Consider the following 19,587-nt stretch of genomic DNA (forward strand, 5'->3'; position numbering starts at 1 on the left):
CCTCCTCCCTCCCTTCCCGACTTAGCCAACACCATTCACCTTTTGGTCATAACATTTCATTCTAGACTCCAATTCCAGCGTTCTTGGGCTAGATTTGATGCTATCGACATGCCCAAGATCACCACATTGGTTTCCACATCATTTGCGTTAGACACTTTTGGAGGAATTTCATCGACACCAACCATCAAGCTCGTTTGGTCGTCCAAGTTTCATCAGGTGAAGCATTCGGTCACCGCCAAGTTTCATCAGGTGAAGCATTCGGTCACCGCTACATCGACCTCACCAACAACTACGTCATCCACAGCCACTAATTCATCCTTTTTGACACATTCGCCGGAAGCACTGTCGGTACACTCTCCATTCCGTCGTAACCTTACTCTTCCCTAATATTGCTTTTGATAGCCAATTATTCCTTTGCGAAAACTTTGATCCCACTGAGACTAGCTATTTGAGTATTGTCGGCATCGTACACTTGAGTACCGTAGTGACATCTTTGTCATATACATCATTGCTATCTTGAACAATAACATAGTAAGAATCATTTGATATCTACTTGGCGCATCAATTGGTATCTTATGTACATGCTAGCCATATCTCGTGATTGTTAGTCTTGTATCTTGGACTTGGCACAAAGGAAAAAGCAAAGGAAAAAAAGCTTTAAAAAAACAAAAGAAAAAAGAAAGAAAAGCTTATAAGCAAGAGAAAGAGCAAAATAAATACATGAAGTATACTTCTTATAGGAAAACATTAAGTTTGCAAGTCGTTACAGTGGTGCCAAGTTTACAAATCCATTGCCCTATACATGCAATCAAGTTAGCATCTCTCCTTGTGTTTGTGCAACACGAGCATTAGTCTTCGTTTGGCCAAAAAAAAATTGCTCATTCCTTTGGTTGCACAAGCCTGCTATCTTTGCATGTGTTCCTTTTGTTTCCTTCCTCTACACTTGTGATCAACTTGCATTGTTTTGAGTTCATTTGGATCTTGGCCAATTTTTTCCATATCTTGATCCGCTATTGCTTGATTTTGGTCTGCTAAACCCTCTAAGCTCCATATATTAGCCTTTTTGCAAGTTTGTAGGTTTATGTTTGGGAACACTTATTAGCATATCAGCTTTGCTCACTAGGGTAACTTGATATTGTTCTTTCACTTTAGCCACTTACTATTTGCACTAGTGTCATCATGTAGGAACAGTGGAGCACTTGTGGAAGAACTTGCGACATAGCCTCAAAAACTTCATCCGCCCAGAACTCTATGCGAGGGACCCACACAAACAATGATAACTATGGTGGTCGTGGCAAATCTGCCCACAAGTCCCACAAGACAAGTACCTCCACATCAAGAGAGTACATCGACAAGGGCCACCACCAAACCAATCATCAAGTGCAATCTCAACAAGCCCCCCACAACAAAGAACAAGAAATGCTTCTCGGGCTCAAGTCCACCACTCCCACGAGTTAAAATGACTTCAACGACACTGAGATACCATTTTATGGGACTCATGGCCACGAAGATTATCTCAAGTTGGAATGAAGCACAGACACATCCTTCATCCATTGACAAGTTCCCTATAAAGATCAAGTGAGGCACGCCACAAGAAAAATGGTATCTCATGGCCACGAAGATTATCTCAAGTTGGAATGAAGCACAGACACATCCTTCATCCATTGACAAGTTCCCTATAAAGATCAAGTGAGGCACGCCACAAGAAACTTCCATCACTATGCGTCTGAATGGTGGCGTCAACTTCCTTCAAAGAACTTACCTACAAGTTGGTCCACGTTGAAGAAGGCAATGCTGCATGAGGTTGTGCCATCCAAGTAAGTGGATACTCTTCTGCGCCAATTGGAGCGCACCACAAAAGGAACCAAGTCCATCAACAAGTACTTCAAGTTGAAGCGATGAACAAAGCCTCATTTGGATGAAGTACTGCCGGCGTTCTGGGAACGGGGGTACCCAAACTTACCTGCCGGCGCCCACGGCGTGGCTCCATCGGCGGCCTGGTACGGCCCAGCTTCGACATCAACAACTCAAGACCCTCGCGATGGGCCAAGCCTCGCACGGCGGACGACACCAAGACCTCCAAAAGGATCAGCCTCCTCAGGCTGGCTCCCGAGGAGCGGAGATTTCCATGCAAGGCTCACGTCGCGAGGTTCAGATGACGTGAGCCATGACGACCAAAGCCAGGCGGGCGCCAGCGGGCGCAGTGTACTAGTTTCCTCTTTGGTGCTAAGGACGCAAGCGCAGGCGCGAAGTCCCGAGGGATCAGCTAAAGGTTTTCATTCCCGTGCAACAAGACCAAGACCGCCTGGACGGCAGGACGGAGGTCGTCGCCTAGCCCACCACGGCGTCACGACCAGAAGCTTTTGCAGGCGAAGACTACTTTCGTCAGGATAAGATGTACTAGTTGTCTCCCTTCAAATTTGGCCGTTGTGGGATCCCTTCCCGTCTTCATTTGGGAAGACCAAGGCCATTATAAATAGGACCTAGCCACCATCATGGGGGGAGAGCGGATCGTATCCATTCCACCCACGCCAGCTCACTCGAGCTCAAGAACACACCTCCTGAGGTTGTTCTCCACTGTACTAGTTCATCCTCAACCCCTCAAGGCCAATCCACCACAAAGCAGGAGTAGGGTTTTACACCGCAAGGTGGCCCGAACCTGGGTAAACTGCACTGTCCCATTTCCTTTGAGTTCGACGAGCTAGGCTGTGAGATTAGCGAGTAGGCAGACTGGGGAGGTTGAGATCTTTGCGCACACCCCAGAGTTCGAACCTTGCGGAACCCGAAATCTGACATTTGGCGCGCCAGATAGGGGTGCATCGAAGATCCTCCGCTCCGTCCGCTGCGCTCCGCTGTCGGCTCTCATGGCGGACGCTCCTCCATCGACCGGATCGACGCGCGCCTTCGGAGGAGCGGAGGGCCTCCGAGCTTTCACCCCCGCCCTGCGGCGGGTGCAGTGGCCACCCAAGTTCAGGCGGGACTTGCCGCCTCGCTACGACGGCGCGGCAGATCCGACAGGCTTCCTCCAAGCATACGAGGAGGCAGTTTGGGCGGCCGGCGGCGACCACAAGGTCATGGCCAACTGGCTCCCCATGGCCCTCACGGGCACGTCGCGCGCCTGGCTGCTCAGCTTGACAGGGTCTTCAGTGGCCTCCTGGAAGGAGCTGTGCGGCCTCTTCATCGCGCGCTTCGCGGTGCCGGCGCCCCACGTCGTCGCAGCCCTCCTCGGTGGTTCGCAGGCGCCGCCCTCGGACCGCCACGTCAAGCAGTTCTTCCGCCAAGTGGGTGCCGCCCGCGTGCAGCAGGGGGCTCCCTCGGGCTGGGCGGCGCCCAAGGCCGACCTCACCTTCTACTCAGGGGATCACCCCGCGACCACCGCAGGCGCAGGCGCGCTCCCGATGCTCTGCACCCCTAGCATCTGCAACGTGGCGGTCACCAAGACCCTCATCGACGGTGGAGCCGGACTCAATGTGCTCTCTATGGAGGCATTCGGCTTGCTTCATGTGCCCCATGGCCGGCTCCGCCCCACCAAGCCTTTCTCCGGAGTCGTCGACGGCTTCACCTGCCCCATGGTGCAGATCCGCCTCCTCGTCACCTTCGGCACCCATGACAACTACCGCACCGAGCTCATCGACTTCGACATCGCCCGAATCAGCCTCCCGTACAACGCCATTCTCGGGTACCCAGCCCTGGCCAAGTTCATGGTAGCAACTCATCCAGCCTACAATCTCATGAAGATGTCGGGAAGCAGCGGCGTCCTCACGGTGGCAGGGGACACCAAGGACGCGCTACTGGCCCTCAAGCTCACCTTCAGGTCCGCGGCGGCCGCGCAGTCAAGTGAGGAAGGAGCCCCAGAGGCTCCGAGAGCTGCGCCAGCAAAGAAGAAACAGTTGTTCTCCCAGGATCGTGCCAAGACGAAGCAAGTACCAGTTGGTGAAGACGGAGCATCAGGCGCCACCTTCACCATAGGTGTCGGCCTCCCTCCGGACCAAGAAAAGGCATTGGTCAGCTCCTTGCGCACCAAGGATCTGGTTGGAATCCCGAGGGGAATAATCGAGCATCGCATGAGGGTGTGCCCTAACGTGCGCCCGGTGAAGCAGAAGGCACGACGGCAGTCCACGGAGAAGCAGGCGTTCATCGTCCAAGAAACCCGCAAGCTGCAGGATGCTGGTGTCATTCGGGAGGTGCGGTACCCGGAGTGGCTGGCGAACCCAGTTATTGTCCCCAAGAAGAGCGGGAAGGAGCGCATGTGCGTCGATTTCACCAACCTCAACAAGGCTTGCCCTCAAGACCCTTTCCCGCTCCCGCGCATAGATCAGATCGTCGACTCCACCGCCGAGTGTGATCTACTATGCTTTTTGGACGCCTTCTCGGGCTATCATCAAATCAAGATGGCTGTGAAAGATGTGGAGAAGACGGCTTTCCTGACCCCATGCGGATGTACTGTTACACCTGCATGCCATTCGGGCTGCGTAATGCTGGAGCAACCTTTCAGCGGCTAATGCATATCGCTCTGAGCCAACAGCTCGGGAGGACCGTTGAGGCTTACGTCGACGACATAGTGGTGAAGTCTCAGGAGGCAAGAACCCTCATCGGGGACCTGGAAGAGACGTTTGCCAGTCTGCGCAAGGTGGACCTGCGGCTCAACCCAGAGAAGTGTGTGTTTGGCGTCCCCTCCGGCAAGCTGCTGGGTTTCCTGGTGTCACACAGAGGGATCAAGGCCAACCCGGAGAAAGTCAAGGCCATAGAAAATATGAGCCCGCCACAAACCCTCAAGGAGATGCAGAAGCTGGCAGGCTGTGTGACCTCGCTGGGGCGCTTCATTTCCATGCTGGGGGAGCACACCCTCTCGTTCTTCAAGCTGATGAAAAGGAAGGGGCCGTTTGAGTGGACCCCTGAAGCTGACGCGGCTTTCCAAGACCTACCTGGCCGCCACGCCTCACTCCGTCAGCGCGGCGCTAGTGGCGCCAAGGGAAGAGCGCCCAACCGAGGACACACGGAGGGGCGCCTCGTCGTCAAGCGGCGCGCTGCAGTCCCAGGATGGCGCTCCTGGGCTTCAGCTGCCCCACCAGTCAACATCGCTCCTGAGACCCCGGCCGACCTCCCAGGCAGCGGGGCTCTGGAAGACGGAGCTCATGAGGCCACGGTTGGTGCGACAAGCGACAAGACCCCTGAAGGCCAGCATACTCAAGAGGTGCAAGACCTCACCAACACCACCTCCCTCATCGAGCACCCGGTCTACTTCGTCAGCACGGTGCTCCGTGAGGCGCGGGCGCGCTACCCCATGCCCTAAAAGCTCTTGCGCTCCTTGTCGCCTCCCGAAAGTTGCGCCACTACTTCCAAGGCCACCCCATCAAGGTCGTCTCGGCTTACCCACTAGAGAGGGTGCTCCGAAGCCCCAATGTTGCAACAGAGTGGAACATCGAGTTGCAGGCGTTCCAGCTGGAGTTCAGCACCACCAGGGTCATTAAGGTCGCGGCCTTCACAGATTTCGTGGCAGAATGGACTGGCGTCCCTGACCGTGAAGTATGCGAGGACCATTCCCTCTTGCCCGAGGACGAGGTGCCAGACGGATGGACCATGTACTTCGACGGCGCGTTCGCACGCCAGGGCGCGGGGGCTCGAGCAGTACTCATTTCGCCCACTAAGGACAAGCTCTACTACGCTGTACAACTCTGCTTCCAGCAAGGCGAAAAGGTCTCCAACAACATCGCAGAATACGATGGCCTAATTGCCGGCCTCAGAGCTGTTGCGGCGCTGGGGGTGTAGCGCCTCACCATCAGGGGCGACTCCCAGCTCCTCGTCAACTTCTCCAATAAAGAGTACACCCCAAAGGACGAGCACATGGAAGCATACCTGGAGGAGGTACGCAAAATGGAAAAACAATTCTTGGCTTGGAATTGCAGCATGTGCCATGAGGCACAAACAAGGAGGCGGACGACGTCGCCAAGAGGGCATCCCGGCGGCTGCCTCAGGAGCCAGGCGTCTTTGAAGAATGGCTCTTCAAGCCGTCAGCAACCCCCACCGCTGTGGAACCGGCACCGCCTCAGGAGGACCTTCCCCGAGCCCCTGCGACAGGCGCCCCAGCCTGCGGCCCAACCTCGGAGGCCCGTCTGCTCCTCGCGCTCGAGCCTCGGGAGGGGTGCTGGACCGAGGAGTTCAAGGTGTACTTGCTTCAGGGGACCCTGCCGCAGAAGGAAGATGTCGAGCGCGTGGCTCGCCAGGCCACTGCATACTGCATCCAGGACGGTGAGCTGTACCGTAAGCGGCCAAATGATGTTCTCTTGCGATGCATCTCCAGGGAGCAGGGGCGCGAGCTACTGGCCGACATACATGGCGGGGACTGCGGGCATCACTCTTCGTCGCGCACCCTCGTGGGCAAGGCGTTCCGTAGTGGGTTCTACTGGCCCACGGCACTCAACGATGCCATCGAGCTGGTGAGATCCTATGAGGCCTACTAATTCCATGCCAAGCAGATCCATCGGCCTGCTCAGGGCCTCCAGACCATCCCGCTCACATGGTCGTTCGCGGTCTGGGGGCTGGATATCCTGGGGCCATTCTCTCGAGCGCCTGGGGTTACCGCTATCCCTACGTCGCCATCGACAAGTTCACCAAGTAGGCGGAGGTAGAAGCTGTCCGCACCATCCCGGCCGGCACGCCGTCAAGTTCATCAAGGGCCTCGTGAGCCGGTTTGGGGTTCCTAATTGCATCATCACCGACAATGGCTCACAGTTCACCAGCAACCTTTTCAAAACATACTACGCTAACCATGGAACGCAAATATGCTACGCTTCAGTGGCACACCCCAGGAGCAATGGCCAGGCCGAGCGCGCAATGCAGAGGTCCTGAGAGGCCTCAAGGCAAGGACCTTTAAGAAGAAACTCGAGGCCTGCGGCAAGGGCTGGCTCGACGAGCTCCAGTCCGTGCTGTGGTCCATCCGCACCACCGCAACCAAGCCGACGAGCGAGACCCCGTTCTTCCTCGTCTATGGAGCTGAAGCGGTTCTCCCTCACGAGGTCAGGCATCGCTCCACGGGGGTCTTGGCGTTCGACGAGGCATGCCAGGACGCCACGCAGGGGGTGGATCTCGTGCTGGGGGAGGAATGCCGCCGTCAAGCCTCGCTCCAAGCGGCGAGATACCAACAGGCGCTGCGGTGGTACCACCGCCGCAGCGTCCGCCCCAGGACGCTTGAGGTGGGTGATCTCATCCTGAGGCGGGTGCTTTCTAGGTAAGGGTTGCACAAGCTTTCACCCATGTGGAAGGGCCCGTTTAGGATCGCCTGTGTCTTCAGGCCTGGCGCCGCGCGCCTGGAGACACTGGACGGGATCCCCATCCAAAACGCCTGGAACTTCCAGCACCTCCGGAAGTTCTACCTGAAGGTCTCCGCTCGTGACACTCTCACGTAATAATGAGTGGGGCTGTACACGCCTCGAAGTCTCCTGAGTGTCGCCCGCGGGCCTCACGGGGGCTCCCTCCCACGTCCTAGTGGCAGCACTTAGCTCCGCGCTGGTGAGAAGACTAGACTAGGAGCCGAGCGCGGCTGTTCTTTTGCTTGCTTTCTATAGTTGGTTCGCAATTTCTTAATGAAATTTGAAGTTTTCGCGTTTCTGTTCGCCGAAGTTGGATTTTCTCTCTTACTTCGATCGTTCTCAGCCTTGGCCTGGGACGAGCGGCAATTGCTCGTCGCTCCTCGCGTGTCTCGCGCATGGGGGCTAGGCAGGTGTGCGCGTTTGGGTTCATCCGCGTGCAAGCGCACCTCGCCGAAACCCCGTTGTCCCAGTGCTTCGGCCTTCTTAATCCTCGCGAGACGCCCTCGATTGAGCTCATGGGCATGGGCACCCTTTTTATGTCCGTGCCCCCCGGGCAGCACGACGCGATGCACTGAGCCACGACTGACCCACGTCAGGGGGCTCGCGCAAGGAGGAATGAGGTGCCCCGTCAAGATATCTAACAACTCTGCAGCAGCTCTACAGCGTCTCCTGAGGCCGACGGCTCCCGAGTCGTCAGGAGGGGGCGCTCCGCCAGATAACCAAGGGACGCGCCCTCGCGAGGTGGGAAGCTGTCGCAAGCGTATCAAGCTAAGTTACCCTAGCCGCGCCTACTCGGGATACAGATATCACGGCATAACATCAAGATAATAAGCATAGCATAGTGGCATAACTGCCACAGTTCATTACACACCCCAGCGGGGCACTCTACTTTTTTCAAATGCAGGAGAAAGGAAAGGTTAAACAGAAGTGGCCTGCATGACCGCAGCAGCTCCTGAAGCCAGGCTCCGACAGTCCCGGGCTCAGTTCGGGCCCTCCTCCCGCTTCACCGGAGCGCGGCGGCGGGACGACCCATTGTCTTCCCCGATGCGAGCTCGGCGGCGCGGTGGTTGGTCGTAGCCGCAGCTGCTGGTGCTCTCGCCTGAAGAGGAGCCGCCGCTGCTGGAAGAAGCACAGCCGTCGTCAAGGGCAAGCTCACCCTCGTCGCCGTCGCGGCCGTCGTCAAGACCAAGCTCATCGTCGCCGCTGCCGTCTTCTGGGCAACACCCCGCGTGGCGGCCGTCCTCCTTGAACACCCTCACGTAGAGGGTCGCGAGGCCGTCGTACTTGAAGTGGAGGGTGCACCTCCCGCTCAGGCCTCTTCCGCGGGCAAACGCCTGCCTACCGCAGTGACCTCGACCCCGACCCACGAGGCCCTGCTGCAGCAGTCGTCAGCCTGCAGCCAGAGGCCGTCGAGCCCCGTGGTCGGCAGCTCGCCGGCGAAGAAGCGTGGAAGCCGGAGCAAGGTACTGGCGGGCCTTTCCGACCACACGACAAACTCTGGGAGCACATTCGCCGAGGGGAAGCGCGGCCGAGGAGGCCGAGCAACCACGGCGCGCCTTCCCTCATTGCGGGGGCTGCCCCGTTCCCGGCGGCCCTCACCGCGAGAAAAAGCGCCGCCACGGCTGCCGAAGGAGACGCCAGCCCCCGAAGAAGTGCGCACGCGCCCCCTGGGAGCTGCCGCCGGGGTCGCAACGTGCTTGCGGGGACGGTCGCGGCCCCTCTTGGGCGGCGACGAAACCGGCCCTTCCTTGGGGGCCTTCCCCTTCTCGGCGGCAGAGAGCCTATTCGTCGGCACCATGGACTCCGTAACTACGGCAAGACGAAGGAGAAGCAGGAGCAGGCAGCGAGAAGATGGAGATGAGCGAGGGGGGCTCTGCCCCTCCCCCTCATTTATAGCCAGAGGGAGGCCAACCGCCAGCCTCCACGACCCCACGCAATGATGGTTTTTCCTGCATACATCAGGGACTCATCAAGTCAAACGGTTGTCGAGGCTGCATGGGGAAGCGAAGACGCCCACGTCCCATCAATCGCCACGTCGACCAAGGCCGCAGGCGGTTAGGGCCCGCGGCGCTCCGCACTTGCCCTTTGGCTTCGCATCGAAGCCTAGTCCGAGCGCACCTTGGGCCCGGGGGCTACTGTCGATGTTCTGGGAACGGGGGTACCTAGACTTGCCTGCCTGCGGCCCACGGCGTGGCTCCATCGGCTGCCTGGTACGGCCCAGCTTCGACATCAACAACTCAAGACCCTCGCGAGGGGCCAAGCCTCGCGAGGCGGACGACACCAAGACCCCCAAAAGGATCAGCCTCCTCAGGCTGGCTCCCAAGGAGCGGAGATTTCCAAGCAAGGCTCACCTCGCGAGGTTCAGATGATGCGAGCCATGACGACCAAGGCCAAGCGGGCGCCAGCGGGCGCAGTGTACCAGTTTCCTCTTTGGTGCTAAGGAGGCAAGCGCAGGCGCGGAGTCCCGAGGGATCAGCTAAAGGTTTCCATTCCCGTGCAACAAGACCAAGACCGCCTGGACGGCAGGACAGAGGTCGTCGCCGAGCCCACCACGACGTCACGACCAGAGGCTTTTGCATGCGAAGACTACTTTCGTCAGGATAAGATGTACTAGTTGTCTCCCTTCAAATTTGGCCGTTGTGGGATCCCTTCCCGCCTTCATTTGGGAAGAGCACCAAGGCCACTATAAATAGGACCTAGCCACCAACATGGGGGGAGAGCGGATCATTTCCATTCCACCCACGCCAGCTCACTCGAGCTCAAGAACACACCTCCTGAGGTTGTTCTCCACTATACTAGTTCATCCTCAGCCCCTCGAGGCCAATCCACCACAAAGCAAGAGTAGGGTTTTACACTGCAAGGTGGCCCGAACCTGGGTAACCTGTTGTGTCCCATTTCCTTTGAGTTCGACGAGCTAGGCTGTGAGATTAGCGAGTAGGCAGATTGGGGAGGTTGAGATCTCCACACGCACCCCAAAGTTCGAACCTCTCAAGGGTTTGCGGAACCCGAAATCCGACAAGTACTACTCCACAACGGGATTGAAGCACGAAATCGCCAAGGCTACCTCCCTCAAGTACAAGTTCCTCGAAGACCTATTCGATGGTGCTATCAAGGCGGGAAGACACATCAAGAAGGCCAAGGCCACTTGCGCCCATGCACACTTTAGGGCGACCAACACCCAACAATACGAGCACTAGGATATTTCCATCAAAATGTCAAAGCTTAACGCGACGATATTCCAAGATGACGCTTTGAAGATCAATGTCCCCGTATGTGGATTGCCTAGCCCTTCCCATCAGTTCGGACTTTTGGTTGCTTTGGCCAGTGCATGAAGCTTAACATGGTATTAGGGCCTAAGGTCTTGAGTTCAAGTCCTGGCTTTCGCAGTTTATCCAAACTTTGTTGTTCCCCCTTTGTGTCCACGTATAGGCCTCTTGAACCATACCTCTTGAGTCTATCCACGTGTTGACTTCCCGCGTCATACGTGGGAGGGGGTGTTGAGGTGTATATGTGGATTGCCTAGCCCTTTCCATCAGTTCGGACTTTTGGTTGTGTTGGCTAGTGCATGAAGCTTAACAATCATGATAACAAAAATGCCAAGTCGAGCACAACTCTTTTTGGAGAAGTGGGCACGGTGAGGACGACAATGAAGCCAATCAAGGAGCATTCTTTGGAAACAAGTGACAAGGTGGCAAGCAAGGAACAAGCTTCCACCCATGGAGGCGAATATGGTGAGACACCCGAGCATGGGAATTTCCCTTCTGTTATGGATGCGAGTGATGATGAGCCACATCTTACAGCCTTCATCTTTGGCGACATGGTTGAGCATGGGGTTGTCCCTTCAACAAAGGCAACACATGATAATGACTACGGAGACATTTGCGCCCATATTGAGAGAGTGAGTGATCACCACTAACCACATATATGACGTGATGCCCCACTTCCCATGTGAGGAGAGCAACCACCACCACTTGAGTGACTCCACCAAATGAGCACTGAGATCATCTACTCTGACGGAGTGAGTGAACCACCACAAGAGTTGAGTGACATAGTTGATAGGTCATGTGGGGCCATTTACAACTCTTAACAACTTAATCTCTACCTCTTCGGTGTCTTCTCATTTGGTGCTAGGTCTCATGCATGAAGAGCACCAATCCTCGACAAGTTCGTCCCTCGAATGGACAAGATGATGACCATGGCACAAGAAGATGAAGTCCCCAAATGGTTCCATAAAGATGAAGATGGCCACAAGATGGTCCTTTCCACCACTCCTACACCACGTGAGTAGAACTACAAATGTAACAATATAGGTGATGTTCTTGTCCCACTAGTGAATGTTGTTGGATAATGAGCAACTAGTATTCACTGAGGGCCAAAGGCCAATACATATACATGTGTGGTAAAGTGCAGAAAACCCCTTATACAATGGGGATATACACAAAGGGGACTATACACATCTACACTAGTGGACGTTGTTCGACAAGTTCTCACGACGTTCGTCTGCACGGCCCTCACATGGTTATTGGGTATTGTCCATTCCATACCTTGTGCCCATATTACCATATCCACTTTGCATGCTTTGAGCACTTCTATTCCGATGACATGCCATTCTGACCCATGTCTTGCATTAAACATGCTCCATACTTCTTCCACAGTTCCACTTGTATGTTTATTTGTAAGCATGGTTGAAGTGTGTTGATAATGTCGAGAGGTCAGGGTAGAGCAAACTTGACATGGGAGGAGTACGTAAAGAGAGATTTGAAGGACTGGAATATCACCAACTAGCCATGGACTAGGGTGCACGAAAGTTAGCTATCCATGTGCCAGAACCATGACTTGGTTTCGAGCTCATGGGTTTCAACTCTAGCCTACCCCAACTAGTTTGGGACTAAAAGGCTTTATTGTTGTTGTACCATTTTTCATACAAACCATTAATGATGCTTCTTGTGGTGGGGGAGTCATGATGACACAATGTTCTTTACATAGGACTTCTCACCAACACAATGATACTTTGGCCATGCTTTGTTTTGACCATTTTGATTATGCTTACTTTGTTGCATCAAACTTGTTTCCTTGTTCTTTCCATATGTTCGATCGCAACAATGCCCATGCTTTGCACATGCCATGCCATAATTGTTGTCAAAATTCCCCCTTTGTTGCCTCTACCATGTTGAACAATTGCTCTTTTCTGTGTGTAGAGTGCAACAATGCTTTTATTGTTGAACATGAGAATGCCTCCATAGCTTTCTCACATGATTAGGAGATTTTGATCCATCCCATGTAAAGCATGTTCCTTGTCCTTCTTTGCTCAATATGCATGATGCACATATTGCCATGACTTGTACATGCATACACAATGCATTAATGCACATGTTTTGTACTAACAGTGATATGCAAGACAAGCATTGCATCATGATGGATGATGCATTTGTCCACCATGCAAACACACTCTTTGATTTGTCTTGTGCATGTGTAGGCCTCAAGTACATGGTGAGTGTCCCATACCACAATGTCGAGTCATCTTTTTCAGATGGTGATGTGGATTTCGATCCGAGGTCGAATCTAGTCGAATCATTTTCAAGCGGGGGAAGATGATGTGGAGCATCCTACTGACATCACCATGGCAAGTGCCCCATCGTTAAGAGACATGCGCATCATACACTTCATATATGCAGAGGTGAAATTCTCTTACGGGTGTCTACTTGGTTCTCCCGCGGATGATATAGTACTTGGCACTCCTACCATGTGCACCTTTCGGTTTGTGTCGAACGTCACACCATGGAGAAGGTCAAGCACAAAAGAACGCCTACACCATCTAAGAGGGGAACTTGGAAGCATAGAAGCAACCATGAAGACGAAGACGAAGGGGAGCTTCTGGAAGCATCGACAAGCAAGTCCAAGGGAAGACTATTGCAAGTTCTCGACACCCCAGAGATCCGAGCCTTCAAACCATAGGAGCTCCGGGCCTACAATGGCTCCCTCTCTAGGCACCCCGGACCCCCCCCCCCCTTGACTTCCGTCGGAGGAGTATCAAGACCTCTACATGTGGAGAAGACTCCATGGAATTCAAGCACTCTTTGTCTTAGGACTTGGGGAAGAACCTTATAGTGCCTCCTCTCTCTCCCTTGTGGATGATTTGGATCAAGGATTTATCCATGTGCATCTTGTTTTGCAACTTGTGTGTTGATTTGTGCTAGTTTCCTTTGTGACTCCTCCCCTTTTTTTTCCTTCGCAATCTTCCTCAAATTCACCTCCAATTCGTGAAGATCGGGCCAACCCCATGGTTTGCCCCGTATCTAGGGAGGGAAACTTGAAGGAAATATTGGTGCGACAAGAAGCTCCAGTGTGTTGTCCTGGCAGATGACGAGCAGAAGCGCTTGCGTTTCTTCGAGCTTTGTTGCAGACGGAGTGCAGTCTTCGCAGGGAAGACTGAGAGATAGAAGGATACATGGTCTTCAGTTAAAGCATGTGCGGGAACCCCTCCTAGGCCAATGTGCAAAGCCTAGCAACACTGCTTATCAACCGCCAACCCCGCATTGCCACTTCTACACCAGCACCAACACGGAAACACCGATGCCTCTCTGCATCAACGCCACTTGCCTTAATGCCACTTGACTCTGCTCACCCGCGGAAGCACCATCTCCTCCCCTTCCAAGCAGCTCCATAGTAGGAGCAAGGCCGCCTAGGCCAAAGAGGAGAAGCAAAGTCTCTGCCCAAATCCTAGCGAGGGCTTAATGCCTCTCGTTTTTTAACCTTGCAAATCCTATAGTCATGTTTTAGAACTGATAAACTCCATAGCTTGCGGGATCAAGCATTCAAGTCCCAAAGAGACTTTTATGTACAATTCCCCAAGTGTCTTGCAATACAACGAGAAATGATGCACTAACCATAAAACTACAGTCAAATTATCTAACAGTATTTAACAAAGGAATGTAAACCTGAAAGCTTCGAAAATGGAATGTATGGACAAATACTTAATGAGCATATACGGGGATATCTTATACTGAGATGAAAACAGAACTGTTTTGCATCAATGAGCTATACAGAGAGTTGGAGTGGATTATCAACTATACCTGCTTTCCCCATTGTAGTGCATTGTCAACCAAGTAAGAGTACTCCAGATCCTCAAAACATTTTTGCAAAGAAGACAAAGGCTCATTGAAATAAACAGGGAGACAAACACCGGAGAGATCTTTCCCTATATTTTCTTTAATTATTGACCATAATCCTATTGGTTTCTCTTTCTCCTTTGGCTCAGGTAACTTATCTCGACGCTCAACAATGGGATATTTGGTAAACTTGGCAGTATACGATCTGGAGTCTCCAATAGATTCTAATGCATTGCAGCCATTTGTCACAAGTTCCCTCCTTCGAGAAGCACTTCGTAAAGATTCTACAGACAAAAAATCTCTTGTATCAAAGTATGTCACTTCGTCTTCATCAGATTCAGCATCTGCAACTTGACTTGCAGTGTCCGGATCAGATTCGCTTGCACTCCCGCCTGATAGAACTGAATAAAAATCTGCACATTCAACAATGCAGTAAAGAATTAACTGAAAGCGTAGGGGACAGCACTACATAAATTTAGCACTCGAAGAAGATTAGAATGTGTCGCTTGCCAACAGAGAATATCATGTTTCAATACTAACGTGAACACTAGTAATATGAACAAGCTGCTAAAAGTGTAAGAAGATTATATCTCTAAAGCAGTATGAATGCATAAGGTGTACTAGCTATAATATGCAGTGCAGGTGGGTGGTAGGATGACTCAACTTGTTAGGACTGAAAGGATAGAATGCCAGGTTAGAAAGACAAAGAAAAAGTGGGATCACAAGCAAGATATGGTAGGATGAAGATGAAACTACTGACCACTGTATCTGCCATTAACATAGCCATGTGCTTCCCTCTCTTTAGTTTCATGCACAACCGTTCTCTCCAGCTCAACTTTCTCTGTCTACCAAAAGAACTGAACCATCTTAGTCCTTCAGATCATGTTTAAAAAGTTGTCATTTCAGACTGAAAAAAAAAACTCAAGTTACAGAACAGAAGAATTTTATGGCAGCTAGCAACAATGTACAGCTTATATAATTGAAGTGTGCTCTATGCATCTACCACTAATCCATACTTCCATAACACGGGCAGTTATTTTAGTTGCGGCCATAAATGATGTCATATGCTGTCAATTGTCAACCTTTGTCCAAATATATGAATAAAAATCAATTAACAACGACTGGTTCTCAAATGAATGAATAAAACTTAAATGAATCTCACACTTATCACAGGATTTTATAACCATCGACAGTTTATATCCCAATGTTCACCAAAATGTCTCAGACTTACACACAAACATTACATGCACAAAATGTCCATGCATAGAGTACTATCCTGTCTCAAGAAAAGTAGAAATGCTCGTCTACAAGGTTACAATTATGCAACAATCAGAACGAAACTAGTGGTGGTGATGGTATACAAGAAGCAATTAAGACAAAAAGGAAATGAAAATCCCTGCTAGTATTCAGTTCATCACTAATATGTGATGTGAAGAACCAAATGCTACTGTGTGCTAAAATAATAAAATACCTTTAATATTACCAGGATTCTGGAAAGTGCATTATGTAAGTATGGTAAACGCAATAAAAAGTACAGAACATTGTCAAGTAAACAAAACTAGAAATAGAAAGTTACCTCAAGCTGACGGAGCCGGTCTACTAAAACAGAGTGCTGCTGCTGCTGAGACTTTATCTGACTGTGCAGTTCCAACAGCTCAGTCATCATAATAGACTCGCATTCATTGACCACTGTTTCATTCAGTCCCTCATGTAGCAGACGCATCCTCAGCTTCTCAGTGGACAGCATAATATCAGCCACGGGAGCAAAATCATTGGTCATTAGCGACCTCGGAAACCGATCCTTTGCCACCAACAAAGCCTCTAGCCATGCATTCCTGTCCTCCTCAGTTTCACACCTCAAGTGTAATGTCTTAGTTCCACTGAATATATACAACCTCTTATCATCCGACCTGCTTGCACGGATAGACGAAACCTGAACACCAGAGCAGGAATTTTTTTACTGTTAAGCAATGCTGGTCTTGTTCTTCCCTCTAGCATTCTGTCAAAGCATTCGTATAACCCCATAATAATGGTAAATTTCAGCACTAAACTAAATTCTTTGCAAACAAAATCATTGATAGCCGTAAACACATCTAGCCCAGTAATAAGAATACAATATTCCTTCGGCCAATCATTACCCGAGCAATGGTACTTCAACAATCTAACTGGTACTTCAACAATCTAACTTCCTAATGGCGCAACCCCAGGTGTGAACAAACCCAATCTAGCGCTGCCAAACACAAGTGTAACGTACCTTGAGGTGTATATCCCCGAAGGGCTTCCACTGCTTCCCAGCAGCTGCAGCGTCCTCCCGCGCCCGCCGTAGCGCGTCACCTTCCCCGATCACCCTTGCCGCCGCTGTCGACGCCGACGATTCACCGCTTTCCCCTCCGCCGTCGCGGAGCTTGTAGTAGGAGAGGACCCCGTCCTCGAGCACGAACCACCTCGACCGCCACCCCTTCCCGTAGTTCACCCACTTGTGCAGCACCCCCGAAACAACAGGGGGCGTGGGCTGAGGCGGAGCCGCCTCTGGCGTTGCAGATAGTGTCGCGGCTGCGACACTGCGGGGTTGGTGGTGGTGGTGGTGGTCCGCGGCGTAGTCGACCGATACGGGCGCGATGCAGCAAAGCGGATTCATGGGGAAGCCAGACCCAGCCGCCGCGATGTGGTGGATCGGTCGCTCAGGAGGATCTTCTGCCGGCGGCTAGGGTTTGCGAGGCCATGGAAACCGTAGTTGCATTCCCGCGAGAGTGGGAGTGGTACTAGCCAGTAGCCAGCGGTGGTGGTGGACTGTGGTAACGATGTGAAGTGCTGTTTTGATGGCGAAGGTGGCCACATGTTTCCAAACTTGAAACAAAATCACATTATTTATTTATATATAATAGGAAAAAAGTTACGGAAATGCTAAAAATCGACATCAGATTTTTAGGCATGGCAACTCAAACGTTTATCATGTCAACTTATATCGACGTGAGGATGAAAAAATTAGTTGACGATCACGGCAATTTTCTAGCAAAAGATATAAACTAAAACGGATTTGTCATCCTCGTCAACTAAATTTGTCACCCTCAACAAACATAATTTGCCATGAAAATATTTGATTTGCCATAACTAAAATCTAACGTTCGCTAGATGTTTGGATCCAAAAACTATTTGCCAAACATTTCAAATCTTGTAATAGATCGAACCCGCGATGCGTCTGGCTGTGGCTTGGTTAAGCATTCAGCTCTAGTAGTTGGTTGTTGGATCAAAGACAATCCAACCATTTGGGTGTTGAAACTAAGGCAGATGATCTTCCTATTAGGTTCTCTTGGCGGTTTGCTTTATCTATAAAGCGGGGTGAAAGCCTTTTTCGATATTAGGTTAGGTCTTGATTTTATGTATCAAACTGAAAAGTGATGGTCGAACCGGGGCCTAGATTTTTTTTATATGCAAGAGTTTGGTGTGGTTATGGATTGCATTAGGGACCTTTAGATCCAGTGGTTATATTTCCGGAAGGCACTTTTGACATTGGGGACCTCAAGGCACCAAATCCTGATGGGTTACACTCTATCTTCTATAAACGGTTCTGGCCAATGTTAGGTGATGATTTGACTGCAGAAGTTCTTGTTGCTCTTAACTCTAGAAGCATTCCTGAAGGGTGGAATGACACCACTATTGTTATGATCCCTAAGGTTAAAACTCCTGAGAAGGTTGTATACTTCAGGCCAATTAGCTTATGTAATGTGGTCTACAAGTCAATCTCAAATGCTTGATGCCTGTCTTAAGCTTATTCTATCGGATGTTAATTAGTCCTACATAGAGTGCCTTTTCGCCCGGGGGGCTTATTACAGATAATGTGTTAGTTGCATATGAAAGCTTCCATGCTATGAAAATTAAAGGTGTGGGTAAAGAGAGCTTCTGTGTGGTTAAGTTGGATATGCATAAAACCTATGATGGAGTGGAATGGGTATTTCTGGAAAATATTTTGTTAAAGTTGGGCTTTCATGCCAGTTGGCTGGACATGGTCATGCAATGTGTGACTTATGTGCAATATCGCATCCGCCTAAATTCTGAATTAAGTGGGAGCTTTAAACCAAGACAGGGTGATCCACTATCACCATACTTGTTTCTTTTTATGCACTGAAGGTCTCACAACTCTATTGAATCATGTTAAAGAAACAAGTTTGTTGGAAGAAGTCAGAGTTTGCAGAGAGGCACCCACTATTACAAACTTGCTAGTCGTAGATGACTCTTTGATTCTCATGAAGGCAAATTCAAATAATGCTAATACTTTGATAAATATATGGGCACAAAACTGTGAACCCTTGGGTTACATGATGAGTGCTGACAAATCTAGTATTTTTCTCAGCCCATGCACGGATGTTGGGGTGAGGGTGCAAGTTTGCAACATCCTACATACCATGACTGAAGCTCTTAATGATAAATATTTTGGCCTACCAGCACACGTGGGTTTGGATAAAACTTATACTTTTCAGCATTTGATTGATCACGTATGGCAAAGATTGATGGCTGGAAAGAGAGACAACTCTCAACAGGTGGGAAAGAAGTGCTCCTTAAAGAAGTTGCTCGATCTATACCATCATATGCAATGTTAGTCTTTAAAATTCCCAAAAAAACTTGCAAGGGTATACCTGACATGGTGTTGCGTTATTGGTGGGGAGATGGTGATGTTTATAGGAGAACTCATTGGTTTGCATGGTGAAAAATGTGTGTACCAAAACAACAAGGAGGTGTGTGTTTTAGAGATATCCATTGTTTCAATCTTGCTCTTTTGGCTAAACAGGCTCGGAGGCTTACTGAGAACCCAGACTCCATGTGTGCACGTACTTTGACATCGAAGTATTTTTTTCGAATGGTGATCTATTTGTCGGTGTCTAAGAACCGGACATTGTGTTGTTAGCTACAACACTTCGAGAGTTCGACTAGGGACTAAACGCATCTATCTTCCTAGGTCATGATCGATCAAGGAAGGAAGACTAGAAGGTAGAACACACAGAAAGTACACAGGTTAAGTACACAGGTTTAGGCCACCTTGTTGGTGTAATACCCTACTCCTGCATTTGCTCTTTATTTCATATGCAATATGGCTACAGTGTGTAACTTGTGTTGTGAATGAATCTGACCCCTTCTCAGGTCCTTGCTTGCCCATATTTATACTACTCTTG

At 51.0% G+C, this 19,587-nt stretch overlaps 1 protein-coding gene across 1 annotated transcript in view; it reads right to left on the reverse strand.

Annotated features, from left to right (window-relative positions):
• LOC119308099 (oxysterol-binding protein-related protein 1D-like) overlaps positions 1-17,227 on the reverse strand; it is a 25,144-nt gene extending 7,917 nt beyond the window's left edge. The window contains exons 1-4 of the mRNA XM_037584209.1: positions 16,674-17,227; positions 15,996-16,352; positions 15,180-15,264; positions 14,384-14,832 (exon numbers count right to left, since the gene is read on the reverse strand). Coding sequence (XP_037440106.1) covers positions 14,384-14,832; positions 15,180-15,264; positions 15,996-16,352; positions 16,674-17,057 — 1,275 coding nt within the window. The 5' untranslated portion in view covers positions 17,058-17,227. The remainder of the gene's footprint in view (positions 1-14,383; positions 14,833-15,179; positions 15,265-15,995; positions 16,353-16,673) is intronic.
• Between the last annotated feature and the right edge of the window lie 2,360 nt (positions 17,228-19,587).

The sequence above is a fragment of the Triticum dicoccoides genome, chromosome 5B, assembly GCF_002162155.2.
Source record: "Triticum dicoccoides isolate Atlit2015 ecotype Zavitan chromosome 5B, WEW_v2.0, whole genome shotgun sequence".
Lineage (NCBI taxonomy): Eukaryota > Viridiplantae > Streptophyta > Magnoliopsida > Poales > Poaceae > Triticum > Triticum dicoccoides.